At 40.7% G+C, this 14,065-nt stretch overlaps 1 protein-coding gene across 1 annotated transcript in view; it reads left to right on the top strand.

The window, feature by feature from the left end:
- Positions 1-14,065, top strand: part of CRYBG3 (crystallin beta-gamma domain containing 3) — a 97,253-nt gene that overhangs the window by 35,544 nt on the left and 47,644 nt on the right. Inside the window, exon 4 of the mRNA XM_052794842.1 lies at positions 8,543-13,511. Within this exon, the coding sequence (XP_052650802.1) occupies positions 8,543-13,511 (4,969 nt within the window). The remainder of the gene's footprint in view (positions 1-8,542; positions 13,512-14,065) is intronic.

The following is a 14,065-nucleotide window of genomic DNA, read 5'->3' as shown; positions in this document are numbered from 1 at the left end:
GGGGGTGATTTCAAAAGCAAATGCTCAAAACTGTATGCTTTTACACTTTGCACTCTGCCAGGAGCCAAGTCCTCGTAATAGTTTAGCGAGAGCATTGCAAGCTATTTCATTCAGGAGAGACAAGTCTCAGACTGTTTACAGTTCTACTATGTTATACCTTGTTGGGTTTTGTGAGGGGTTGGGTTTGTTTGTTGGTTTTAAAGTCTAGTAAACCTGTTGCTATACATCTAATTGCATAGTATTTCCCATCTTAGTACTGTTGAAAATCCTGTCTTTTTATTTTGCTCTGTTAGAAATACATCTGATAAAATCCTTCAGGTCTACGTAATTTTGGTTAACATGTGTGTTTCAGAGCTTGTCATTCACCTTTGTGTTACTGGTCAGATGCAGGCTTGTGGTGATACAGAAACATAACCTTTAATTTGTCTGATGGATTGTGGTTTTGATTCAGTCAGTAGCAGCAGCATTCATCTTTCCCTACAGATGCCTTTGGCAGACAATCAAGAGTAAATGAATAGAAATTAAATCACTTAATTCTAAGCGATGGTCTCGCCAGGTAAATTCCTGAGGAATAATGTAGAAGATTGGGGAAGCTGCTGCTGCTGCATTTGTTGAAATCAAATCCATCTTGTGGTTAGAGCTGTGTCCTTCTCTGTAATTGCCTACACAGGACCCACTATACATACAGGACCTGAACTTTTAAAACCCTAAATGTACACACAGCATGGCAGTGTTCATCCATCTTTGAAAGCATCTGTTGAGTGATGACAGTAAGAGGAAGACAAGAGCACTGTGTTGATTACTTCTATTATAATAATACCTGCATAAAGATTCCCATTGTACAGACATACATATAGTTATATAGTAATATGCAGCTAATATACAGCCTGTCAGAGACAGAACAGACAGCTGCTTCCCTTTGTAGTAAGAGGTTGCATCAGTGGTGGCTCTGGGGAACACCAGGAGAGCTGTGGACCCTGGGTGTCCTGCCAGCATGTGCCCTGCATGCCTGCAGGCACTGTTGTTTGGACCTGGATCGGTTATTCTTGATCTTAATTCCCTGATGCATTTGCTACACAGACACTTGAAGCAGCACAAGGAGGAGCAGGGGGCAGAGGTACGCATCTTGCGGTGGGGAAATGGGGAGGGAGGAGGGGGACATAGTAATTAATCTTCCGATAGCTTTCTGGCTTCTGCCTTCATAAACGGACCATGGAAGTGCAGTGTTGTTCAGTTGCTGGTGCTCAGGTGGATGAGGAGTCATTGCTGAGAGTGACCTGCTACCGCTTGAGAGGGGTATAAGGTATGTGGGTAGCTCCACCCTTCTAGGACAGCCAAATATGGCCCAAAATTGATTTAGAAGGCTGTCCCAGGAAAGGATCAGGATCATCTTGCCCGTAATTCTCTTGGTGAACTGTGGAGGGAGGCTTCCAGCAGTGATATACCCAAACTCCCTTGGAAGGACTTTGTGTTAGGTCACTGAAGAAGAGGGCTTCTTTCTTCTGAAATGTTTTCTTCCAGACATATCTTATGCATACCTTGATTTGAACAAGCTAACCTTTAACAGTACTTACAGACTTTTAAATTTTGACGAGAGCCCAAGCCTATGTGGGTCAACTGAGACCTTATCAAGATAGGTGCTGTGCTGAGATTTAGCGACCCATTCCAACAGTGGGGTGGGTGAATTTCAGGGCTCCGCTGTAGGAGAAATGCAAGCCCAGGCCTGCCTGCCAGAGAAGGGTACCTGCCCAGAGCTGGGACATGGGCCAAAGGAAAGGTTCTTGTTGGCACCAAAGCAAAGATTTCTGTGTTTCTGAAGGATGAAAGCTTCTTAGTTTAAGAGTAATTCATAACAGATGCAAAATTGAGCTAAATTAATTAAGATGAAAATTAATTCACTGGATTGTTTTTTCCACTGAACTTTTTTTAATAGGGTTTTTCAACTGTGTAGTGTATTCAGTTAATAGAGACTGTTTCTTAGAAACAGCATTTTACAGTGTGATTCTGAAGTTAAGGAGCTACCTGCAATGTAATTGTTCAGGCCTCCTAGGCGTTTACTTGTCAATAAGGTCTTAATCCGTAGACCTTCATCTTTACTGCTGTTGGGGTGGCAAGTAGCATCAGAGAGAGGGTACCACTGGGTTCCTGTCTTTAAGTAGGCAGGTGGGCTGCTAGAACACATAGTCACCTTTGGTTGCCTTTTCAGAGCATATGCAGTAGCTGTGTAATAATGCTCAGAGGCAGGTCCTGCTGATACATCTGCCTAACTCCCCCTAGCATCAATGTACATGAAAGGATCGAATAATCTCTTTGTTTCTGGCATCCCGAAGTCAAACCCTTTGGTTTCCTTAATGCATCTGAAGCTACACTCTTGCTTGAGAGTAGAGGGATGCCCTAGCTTTAATTCTTCATTATGTATGAGGAGAGGGCAAGGGGAGTGGCTTTCTGCAGCCTTAAGAGAAGGCTAAGGGGATACCTTGCTGCTGTCCTCAGCTCTCTCATGGAGGCCTTGGTAGAGGAGATGGAGGCAGACTCCTCTCAGAGACATGCACTGTTGGGATGAGAGGCAACAGGAGCACGGGATATTGGGAAATGTGTTTTCACCATGAGGGTGGTCAAACCCTGGGGCGTGTGCACAGGGCTCCGGTCCCGAAGGCCCATCCTCAGAGATACTCAGAAGTGGTAGGACGAGGCCCCGAGCACCCTGATCTAGTTGGCCCAGCTTGGTTGAATTGGATGATCTCCCACAGTCCTTTCTAGCCTGTATTGCAGTTCTGTGCCTGAAGGCAAGGCCATCTCTCACAAGGTAACTTTGTGCGGTCCAGCTTCTGAATGCAATTTGCTTTCCGTTGGGATTTGCAGTATCGTATAACCCCTCCTTGCACATCAGCATGGGGCAGCACAGGCCATGCTTGTCCCTGCTCCTTAGAGGAGGCAGGTCACAGGCATTTGAGCACCTGAATATCTGAGTGTGACAGAGGGGAAGGGAGGGGTAGCTGGCTGAACTACTGGGGGGGGGGGGGGGGGTGAGGGTGGCAGGTAGGTGTGCATGGATACTTCTCACAGGTTTGGGGCAGAAAGGTTGGCTGTTGCTGGGTACTGAGGAAAAATGGCAGCAAAGAGCTGGGAGTGATCCCAGGCCCCTTGTGCTTGTCTTGGTCTTGCAGCTGCTGGTGTTTTGAGTCAGCCTTGATCTGTGCTTTCTTCCTTCAGACTCAGAGTAGGGTTGCTTTCCCAGATGTGGAAGATAATCAAGAAGTAGCACCATGAAGGGCAAGGGGAAGGAAAAACATTCCTTTCAAGGTCACAGAGACTATATTTGCTTTTACTAAAATTGTCATTGACTCTTAATTGTCCTTATGGAACATTAGCTTTGAAATTTCCTGCAGAATCAACTGCGTGCAAATCACTTTGTTCAACCAAACTTTTGACCTTTTGAAATACACATTGCGAAGTCCCAGGACACTAAGTATTTCAAACTTCAGATTTAAATCATTAAGCTATCCCCTCTGGCTAAAAAATAATTTTCTTTCATCTAAGTTGTATATGGCAACTTTTCAGTTAGCCCGCAGTGTCTTTTTTCCAATAAGGCTTTTATTTTTTCCATTCATGAAGATTTAACATGAGTGTAGAAACCAGCTGGCTGAGTAAGTTGGATTCCACCAGAAGGTTTTTCAAAGTGACTTTAAAACAGTTGTTTCCAGACAAAGGACCTTAACATAATTTAAAAAAAAAAAAAAAAAAGTTGTCAGTTAAGTATGCAGTAGAATAAAAGCTAAGTGGAAAAAATTAAAATAAACAATAGCATAATTTTAAAATAGTCGGGAGGAGTAGACAGGAACCACAAGAGACATACTGATTTAGATCAGTGGTTTTCAGCCTGTAGCCTGCAGATCTCTGCTCTGGGAGCTACTTCTGAGGGGTCTGTGAGAGGAGATTGGGGGAAACATGCACATGTATGCTTGACAAAGCAGGAGCCTGCTGGGCTGGGGAGAAAATACCTGGAAGAGTGAGCTATGAGGTAAAAATGGCCATTGCATGTCTTGGGAGAGCCAAGTGTTGCACGCTGCAGAAACAGGCCGGCCAGCGGTATGCTTACGCTTCAGCACTGCTGAGCCTTAGCTAGTGAGCCTGGAGCTAAGCAGTGATGCTGGTTGTAAGGGTTTTCTAGTGTGGATGCCATGCTGTCCAAATGAAGCTCTGCTGCCCGGGCATCTGAGATGCTGTACCCATGTAGTGCTGTATCATGCTGTATGATCTTCCTCCATCTTTTTGAAAATAGGCTAGGGTTGTCTGCTTTCTGCATTATGGTGTGGTACAAATATGAAGATTGGAGGGGTCACCATCTTGATGACATACGCTTGAAAAAGGTGCAAACAATGTAGTCTTTATGGATGTACTGAGATGAGGTATTCAAGGTAGTAGGTTTCCTCCTGCTTCGGGGCTTCAAAACCAACAAGGTTGTTTTATAACTAATGCTGCTTTTGGGGCAGGTTACACAAGTTGTCTGTCATAATGAGATGTCAGAAGATGTTCCCCTCTCCTCCTTGAGTTAGCCCCCCTTGAACTTTTTATTTCTCTTTCAGAATAGAATAAATCTCTACAAGCACCTACTTTTGACAAATTTAATGTAACTCATGTTGACATCCTCTCTTGTTGCTGTCAAACAGTCTTTTGTGAAACTGAATTAAGGCTTTATAGGGAATTGAATAGCTTCCTCTGAAGAAGGGAAAGAAGGAATCTCCCAGTATTTGAAATATGTGACAGAATACACACTGGGTTCTGTGTGTAATCAGGCTTTCATCTATATCCTCATGAGAGTAGAAAAAAAAATTTTGCAAAGAGTTTTTAAGGTATGTTCTGAACTGACATATTGGTGATCAGAAATTAATTGTTACTTTAAATGTCTATGAAACAAGTCTCTAGTGACACTTTCAAAAGATTTGCTGTGACACTGCCTGCTTCTAAATGTGTTTCATAAGACTTATAGTTGAATTGCTGCTGCCGCATAGGAACAAGGGTTTTCATTTTTTAAATGTCTTGTTGCATGTGAGCGTTCAGATTGAACACGCTTCTGTGTGCTCTTAAAAGTAAATGCATTAGGACTAAAAGGTCTGCTGGCAACATTTTTATAATATGCTGAGCAGCAAATTTTTTATCAAAGGTCAGAGGTCCTGAAAGTTGCTATGTCTGTGGAGGAGAGGTTGGTTCTCTTTTAAAATAGCATCCACTGCAGAAACTCTTGCTAGAGACAAGCCTGCAGGAAAGCAGAGCTGTGTGTTAGGAGACACTGGCAGAGGCCAGCTACACGATGAGGATCCACCGCTCAAGGAGTGCTATAGCCAGTGCTAGTCAGGATTGGATTTGTGCACAGAACGCCATAGGGCAGGTTGCTTTGAGCCTTGCTCAGACTTCAAATTGATCAATCAGAGTGTAAAATTCCCTCAGAGGACAAACAGCAAAAAGAATTGGGACAAATGATAAAGGGTGCCACATAAGCAAAAAGAAACTTCTGAGTACATTTGTTTTGCCTGACTGTGTGTAATAAATGGTACAACTATTTGTTGGGATCTGTGGCTCAAATCAATGTAGATATAGTACCCCATCATGCTGCATTCTTGTTGTCATTCCTGTGTAGGCAATCTTCTTGTAAAGTTAACCTATTCGTGCCATTTCTGGATGCTTTGGGTTTAAGAATTGCTGAGTTCAGCGGAGAAATTTGAAGGCAAAGTTGGGTTTAGGAGACAAACAGAAGGACATTTTCCAGGTTTGTGTCAGAGCACTAGTTCTCGCCACATATTTATAGATAAATTCTGAATTCTTCCCACTCCATATCAGACAAAAATCGACCATGAAATGAAAGACACTCAGTAAAAGTTAATTGTCATAGAGACATTTATTCAAAATAATGCCTTGGGTTTGGTGGAAATGAGTGTTTGGTACCTTGTAATACCATTAATGTGCTCACTTTAAACATGTATCATTACAGTTTTCCTTTTCAAGAATCGATAAAACTTGTTTGGAGAATTGGTGCCAACCTGTGTTCTATTTGTTTTCTTGAATGAAATTTTATCTGGATTCAGGGTGGTTGTAGACCAACTTTTATTTTTGAGGTTGGCCAAAGTATGGGAGAGCTGGTGGATTTTCTAGAAGCTTAATAGTGATTATTTAAAATATTTTGACCCCATTCTGAATTAACTGAAATAGGAGAGGTTACTCAGTAAGGATAATTTTGAATGAGAATATGATCAAGTCTTACGTTCTTAAAACTTAATTTTATTATGGGTATGACTGATTCTGAGTAAATACAGTGTACTATAGAACTCAATAGATCCTTCCCCTGAGATTTTTAAGACCTCTGGAGCTTTGGAAAATGTTTTCTAATGTAGAAGACAGTTTTCTGTGAGGAAATGGAAAATAATGTAATTATCTTTTTTTAAGCAAAACAAAAATTAATAATTTTTTTCTCTACTACCCTTTTTCCAACTGTGTTTTGTTTTCTCTCTCAGAGAAATGTGTATGTCTCTTTGAAGAGGTGTGAATGCTGAAGACAGCAACTTTAGCAAATGGTTTGTGTGTTTAGCAGCTACCACTGTTGATATCTCTGAAAATGAAACTAGTGGTATAGAAGACTAAATGTAGGCATCTAACTTTGCAAACGCTTGGGAGACATGCTATTTATACATGACTTTCCTGTTTCCTCTATAACTTAATATACCTGGCTAATAAACCCTCTACTGAGATTCTGCTGTAGCCTTCATCAGAGGTTACAGTGAATTTAATCCCAGTACAAACTTCATTTTCAAGTTCTCACAATGTCTAAATTCCCATATTCGTGTATTTTGGCATTAGCCTAAATACACCTGGTGATATAAAGCATGCACATAAATGACTGTTTATGACTCTGTTTTAATGTTTATGGACATGAATAATTTCACTTTTTAGTTCACTTGTACTCTTTGCATGTCCAAATACTGCACAAAGAGGGAGTTTACTTGTGATTTTAAATGTTATTAGGTTCCCTCTTCAAAATAAAATTAATATTGAAGTAAGAATCTGGGCCTCTAAAACCTTGACAGAAAAGAGATTCTATTTTAGATTGGTAAATCCACTCCATTTTTATATTCTTCTATACCTGTCGAGAGACTACATACTCAGAATCCACACAGACAATATTTGAAGTTACAGTTACTCAATGATACTCAAATAAACAAAATTATTTTGCTGTTCTGTTTTCCTTAGTAAATTGGTGTTCTAATTCTCACTTGTGAACTAATGGTAAGCTGCAGAGAGCTTTTAAAAATGCTATTAAGTTATTTTTTTACCTATTGCAATGCTTTTATATTAGAAATCAAAATCTGAGCTAACACCTTCCCTCCACCCCACCCCCACCCCCCAAGAGACTCTTCTGAAAGGAGTATGACAGTTTCCCAGACAGGTGAATAGCCACTTCTAGCCACTGGGTTAGCAGACATAGGATCAGACTGGATAAGAGTTTGAAAGGGTTTATTCTTAGTTTAGGTGGAGGCTGAGGCAGAATGGAGTTTAAGCACAGTCTTGAGCGTCTGCTTTGTCCTAAGGTGAAGAATGGAAAAGCTGACAGTCACATTCATATTGTCACTGCCTGATTTTTGCAAGAATTCTTTAACGACAAAAAAATAGGGGGGAAGGAGAGAAGCATTAGAAAGAAAGGTGAGTATTTGTGATGTCTGTCTGTTTTAAGAAAGAAGAAAAACTGCTTCTTCAGAAAATTGAAAGTGACAGGGTCCGAATTTATCCTTAGTATTATCAGAAAGAGCAGTGAAGGATCAGGATCACAGTTTTTCCATGGTGATTCTTTCATTTGTTAGTTTTTGCATTCACTTTTTTTGCTACTAAATTTAAGACTAATGAGTGGCTAGATCTACCAATTCCATGTCACATTTCTAGTCTTCTCGTTTTGATATTTCTTCCAGCATTCAAGCAGTCTTCGTTCTTACCTGACCTCCGTTCATTCTCTTTCATTACTACCCTGTGGTTCAGAAAGCATCCCCTGTTGTATACTTTTTCCCCACATGTTTTGCTTCTCCTTGTTCTGTTCCATACCAATATGTTGAGAGTTTGGGTAAAAATTTAAATTTCAATTCAGTACTTTAATGAACATTAGTACAGTAATTTTTTTTTTGTTTTAAACTGTAGGCCTGCTTTAATAGGATATAACATCTTCACAACAGCATGTTTATTTCTGTCACTGCAAATGTTGATTGTAATGCCATTGTCTAGTAGAAAGGAAATGATGGCAGTTGTTCATAGCAAAATCTACTTTTTGCTTATAGTTCAAGTTTGCTTTTTTAGTAAAAGGTAGTGTAGGTATCATTTGTCACACAAACCCATATTTAGGAAGAGCAGAAAAAGGAGGAAAATAGCATTGCATGCAATCTACAGTGTGTGCTAACCTGTGGAGGAAAACAGTATTGTACATCATCTACAGTTTGTGTTAACCTTTATTATCACACTAGCTATTTAGATAGTCTTGTGCTGATAATGATGATCCTTGTTACAGGCAAGTGCAACGGAAGCCAGAAGCACCTGCAGTCACTTATGCAACATATCGAGGTTCTGCAAGGATTAGGCAGCTACTGAAGAATCAGTCAGAAATGAATGAAAAAGGAGAAGAAAGTACTGAGAACAGAAATGCTTCAGTGGTCAAAGAAAATGGAGAAATACAAACAACTGTCTCTCCGAAATCAGGACACTTGATAAAAGAAAATGGAGATGATGAGGGTAAAGATCACAAAGATGATTTCTTAGTAAAGTCTTCTGCAGTTAAAATGGGAAGGAAACAGTCTGGTAAAGCTCAGCATTGCTTGGGTAGCAGTAAACATGAAATAACTGCAAAGGCCACAACTTCATCTACTGAATCATCTCATGAGATAGACTTAAGACATATGCCTGCTTTAGCTGCAACAAAAGTTAAAAGGACATATTCACTAGATTCATTATTGTCATCTAGTAGTAGAAACAGTGAGATCCTAACCAATTCCACTTCCCAGATTACCAATTCCCTTAAAATGAGTTCTGCAGACAACTTTGTTGGAAGAGAAGATGGACTGCTGGGAGAAGCAGAAGCTCTGTTTCAGGCAGACAAAAATGCCACATCTAACTTCGATAAAGAAAATGATTGTAGTAAAACAGCTAATAAGGAGTCCACAAAAGAAACACAGGATGATTGTTTACATTCACCCAAATCAAAAAGTAAGACAGTTAATGGAGAATTACAGGTGAGTAAGGGAGAATTTTGCTGTAATCATCAAATGGATAGTCACTCAGAGCTAACATTGGATGTCCAGATGGTTCGTTCCAGTACCACTACATTTCAGCAGCAAGCAGATCAGCATACAGGTAGTGCAGCTAAAAATAGTGATCCAAGAAAAAGTGATACACAGAAAATTGTGGCAGCTGTAGAAAGAGAGCAAAATCCACAGAACTTTCTTGCTACTGTTCTTTTACCTTTTAATGAACAAATACCCACTTCGCTTAACATGGAGTCCAAAAGAGAAAAATGCGTAGCCACAGGTAATCTAAGTACTTCAGTGTCATCTATTAAAAATTATGAAGATGTAGTCACGGACAGGGGGACTTGTAATGAAGAACTGAGTGAGTTAGGGAAACCAGTGCACGTACAAAATGATCACCAATTAATCCGTGTGGAGAATTCTAAGGATGCTGCCAGACAGCAGACTGGTTTACCTTGTCCAGAAGCTAAGGCTGTGGAAACAATGAAGGTTTTATCTGAGGTTGCAGTGGAAAACCTTGCCAATGTATCGTCATGCATACATGGATGTGAAGGTGTGAAATCTAACTTGGATAAGCTGACGGTACCTCTCTCTGTAACTTATGAGTCGTCTTTTGAAACTGGAGGCTGTTCCTCAGCTTCCCTTCATCCTAGTTACAAGTCCAAAAATATAGGGAAAAGAGAAGTCAGTTTAAAAGATGAGAGAGAGACACTTTCTCGTCCTGATCTTGAATATGAGAAGAACAAATCCTTTGAGCCTGTAGAGATGAGCCTCTCAGAAAACTCTATTTCTGTCCACAGCTGTGGTCCTGTTTCCCTTGAAACTGTTCAAAACTTTCCTGCCAAGGCATTAGCTATACTCACAGAAAATAACGCAGCAAAGCCTGCACCTTGCCCTTTAATCACCATTGACAGGACAGACGATCATACTCCTGCTTCTAAAATTGACAAGACTGGTATGACTGAGGTTGCTCTTGTTCCTTCTGAGTGTAAAGATTGCGTCTTTGAACTTTGCTCTTACATTTCTAAGTCACAAGAAAAAAATCTGGAGGTTTCTCATTCTGCCTTGAGATACAGAGGAGGACCTTTGACCAACCATTCTGCTTTCATCAGTGAAAAAGACGTAGACATAATTTCTGAATCTCCACCTGTTTCTGAAGATGGGTGTATTAATTTTTCTTCTAAGAAGGAAAACAGTAATATGCCTAGGCTGTCACCTACAGTACATGATTCTTCATCTGACAACCAAGGAAAAATGCTTTCTCCTGCCACTAACTCTGAAAATGGCCAGACTGCTAGATGGTCTGCTGCTTCTGAACAGGACAGCTTTATTTTTCCAGCTGCTGAGTCTAGTAGAATAATCCCTGAGGACAGAATGACCAAGGTGCCACTTCGCTCAGGAGACCTGAGAGCTTTGTGCCCAGCTGGTTCTCTGGAACCTGAGCTTACTCCAGCTATGCTTGATGGCTCTGCTGCTGGAGTAGATGTGGGGGGTGTTTGCATCCCCAGGCCCACTTCACCTACTCTGGGATCTAGAGAAGCCTCCAACCATTCCATTTCTGCCTTAGAAATGTTGGGCATTGCTCAGGGGAACAGTAATTCTTCCAGTCACAGAGCTAGTGATGGGGCAGAGGAGGCCTCATCCACACAACAGGCTGACAGCAGTGTCTTGGTAGAGGCAATGCCATCACCCGTCTGTCCTTTGAAATCTTTGGAAACAGCGTCCGAGTCAGCCTGTACTGAGAGTGTGTGCAGAAATGCTGTGGGACACATGATTCTTGGTAACCGTGCTTCTGCTATCTCAGAAGCCCCTTCTGTGACAGATGATCAAACAGCTGGTGCACCTACTCAAATAGAGTCAGATGAGCTCTGTTCTGAGGAAGTATGGGAGGATACCGATACGAAGGGACAAGAACATGCTAAATTCCACAATGGTGCTGTGTTTAAAAAAGCTGAGGAAATAGTGGACTCAGTTTTACACTTGGCTGTAGAAGAAATAATAGCAAAACAAGCCATTGGTGTCTGCCAGTTTTGTGGGAGTAAGGATAGTTTAATAAATATGGATATTCTAAATGATCAGAAAGCTGCAACTGTGCAGCTGGAAGCAGAAGAAATCCAGTCAGCTGTGCAGTCATTAAAACATTTTAATGAGAGCAGTGGAGGAGGCTCATCTTCATTTGCAGGAAATGAAACAGTGGATACAAATAATCAAGATGAAAAGATGCTATCTTACATCCCTGAGAAAATTGACCTACATAGTGCACTAACACTAAAAGGAAAAGAAACAGCTGATGAAGTCATTAACTCAACCAAACAAAAACTGGCATCCAATCAGTGGCAAGGCAGTGAGAGGCCTTCTGAAAAGGTTGAGCCTAAATCTAAGGCTGAAATGCCAAAAATTTTAAACTTTGATATGAAGTTACCTGCCAAAACACAGGAACCAACAGAGAAGAAGGAAACTTGTAGTGTAACGGTAAACTGTGAAAAGGCAGATTGCTCAAGTCCTCCTTTGCTTCCAAATAGTATGGAAAATGGCATAGATTGGCCCCAAAGAGGTGAAAAGATACCAAATAATGCATTTACATGTCAAACAAATGGATTTCTACCCACTGGTAGTTCAGCAAGGCTAGAATCAGATCTTAGGACGCCAGCAAAAGAGAGACATGATAGAAAGCTGTGTGAACATCAGGCTGCAACAGAGATGTGTGGCAAAGCTGGAGTATCAGCAACTAATAGAAAATCTGATGGATCTTTACATTTAATACATAGAGATGCTACTGTGACTGAAGAGATGCTTCTGTTGTTGCAGTTAAAACATTCATGCAATAATACAAATATGCCAGAATGCACGTTGCTGCCACCTGTAAATGTTAACTTGTCATCTTTTATGCCTGATGATGAATGTATCGGCATGCAGAGTGAATCCAAAGACAAAAGCAGTCCTCGGGAATCTCTGGAAAGCAGTGCAGAGGACAGTCCATGTGCACACTGCAGAAGAGAGGCTGCACAAGAAGTACCTGCACAAGTAAAAGCAACCTTAGAAGATTCAAAGGCAGTGGAGAGTAAAGAGGAACTAGCAGAAGGGTTAAGTGAAATAGTAGAGGTTAATACTGGATTAAACACACAGTTCATTGTACGTGAATTGTCTGTTATGGGAGAGGACCGTGAAGGGGAAAACTGCTTCAAAACAGTCTTTGCCCAAAATAATGATAATCTGAAAAAGGTACAAATGAAGGATCAAGACATGAAGAGAAATGATCAGCTTGAAGGAAATGGTCTGGACTGCAGCGATGACATGAAGGAATCGACAGATCTTGTAGCCTTTTCCCCACTAATTGAACAATGGGAGAACAATTCTTTTACTATCATTTATGAAGGTGCCCTTCAAACTGAGAACAAATCTGTCTCAACTGACAATGCACAGACTGGTTCGCTTTCTTCTTCTGGTTTGCCTTCAGATAATATAGATCGTCTCATGTGTGAAAGAGCAAAGAATAACCATGAGTTAGCATGTCTTTATGGGAAGGATAACAAGTTGAATGAAGCAACAGATAGCCGTAGCTCGGAGTCATTTCTGAGTGTGGAGGCCAAGCGCTATAGAGTATATCCTTTCTCTTTGTCTCCAATATATGAAGATGACAGCTCCCAAGAAGACTTGCTTTCCACAGACATGTCACCAGAAGGCCATCCTAGTGGAATATCTAAAGATAACACTGACCATGCTTCTGTGCTTTCCCTTCTGCAGTCAGTTTCTGAGCGCTTACAGTTTACTACTCAGCTCAGTAAAGAGGAGGAGGAGGAGGGAGTGGAGGACGAGGAGGAGGAAGAATCATCATATGAAGAAAATATGTTTGATGTTGAGAGAGAAGACGACTGTCTTTCCAGTCAATGGAGAGGGAATTTAAAAACAACACTTCAATCAAATGATCAAAATAGATCTTTGTTTCGTGAACAATCACTTTTTCTTTCAAAAGAACAACTTGACTCTAAGGAGCAACCAGAACTGTTTCCAAATGCAGCTTCTCCCAGTCAAACACCTTGTAAGCCAGTTTCACAGAAAGCTGATGCCGCTCTAAAGCGTCCTCCTACAAGTGTGTACTACCAGTATTTGAAATCTGCCAACAATTGCTCCTCTGAGAAGGGGACCAGGTTTGGAAGCATTCTCCAGGATATGTTGCAGCCAAAGATCCATTGGTCTCAAGACAACACCATGCCAAAACTGGGAGAACTGTCAACGGTAAGATGTCATGTCACGTAATAATAATAATCAAAGTGATTAGCCCAGATTCAAAATTGCTGTCTCCCTATTCTCCTTCCTCCCTTTTAAAGGTTAATTCTTTTACCATAAACAAAAGTAATTAGGCTGTTTAAGATCATAGTTTAAAAAAAAAAAGCCTTCTCAAAATAATTTTTAAAACGTAGTGTTCTTGGTTCAGCACACAGATGAAAGTGACTTAATTGTTAAAGAGAAGATGTGAAGAGAAAATGTAATAGGAAAATATGTCTAATACCAAGTCTGTATAATAGCAAAACACAGACTTGTCCATGTTAAGGATATTACAACCTGAAGATGATGGAATTGCCTTTTGTATGAAAATTGTTCTTTCATTTCTTCCACTTCTGAGGTTAGTAGAGCTGTATTGTCCAAAAAATAGAAATACCTGCTTACTGGGCAATTTGATTGTTTCATCACAGAGTCTTCTACGAGTTGTAGCTCAGTTAGCAAGTAAGTAGTATAGCTGCTTGCGTAGACTAGCATTTCTTTTTTAGTTTATTTAAGGCAATGGCAGG

Source organism: Harpia harpyja, chromosome 8 (assembly GCF_026419915.1).
Source record: "Harpia harpyja isolate bHarHar1 chromosome 8, bHarHar1 primary haplotype, whole genome shotgun sequence".
NCBI lineage: Eukaryota > Metazoa > Chordata > Aves > Accipitriformes > Accipitridae > Harpia > Harpia harpyja.
The sequence above is the reverse complement of the archived record's forward strand: the minus strand, read 5'-3'. Positions and strand labels throughout refer to the sequence as shown.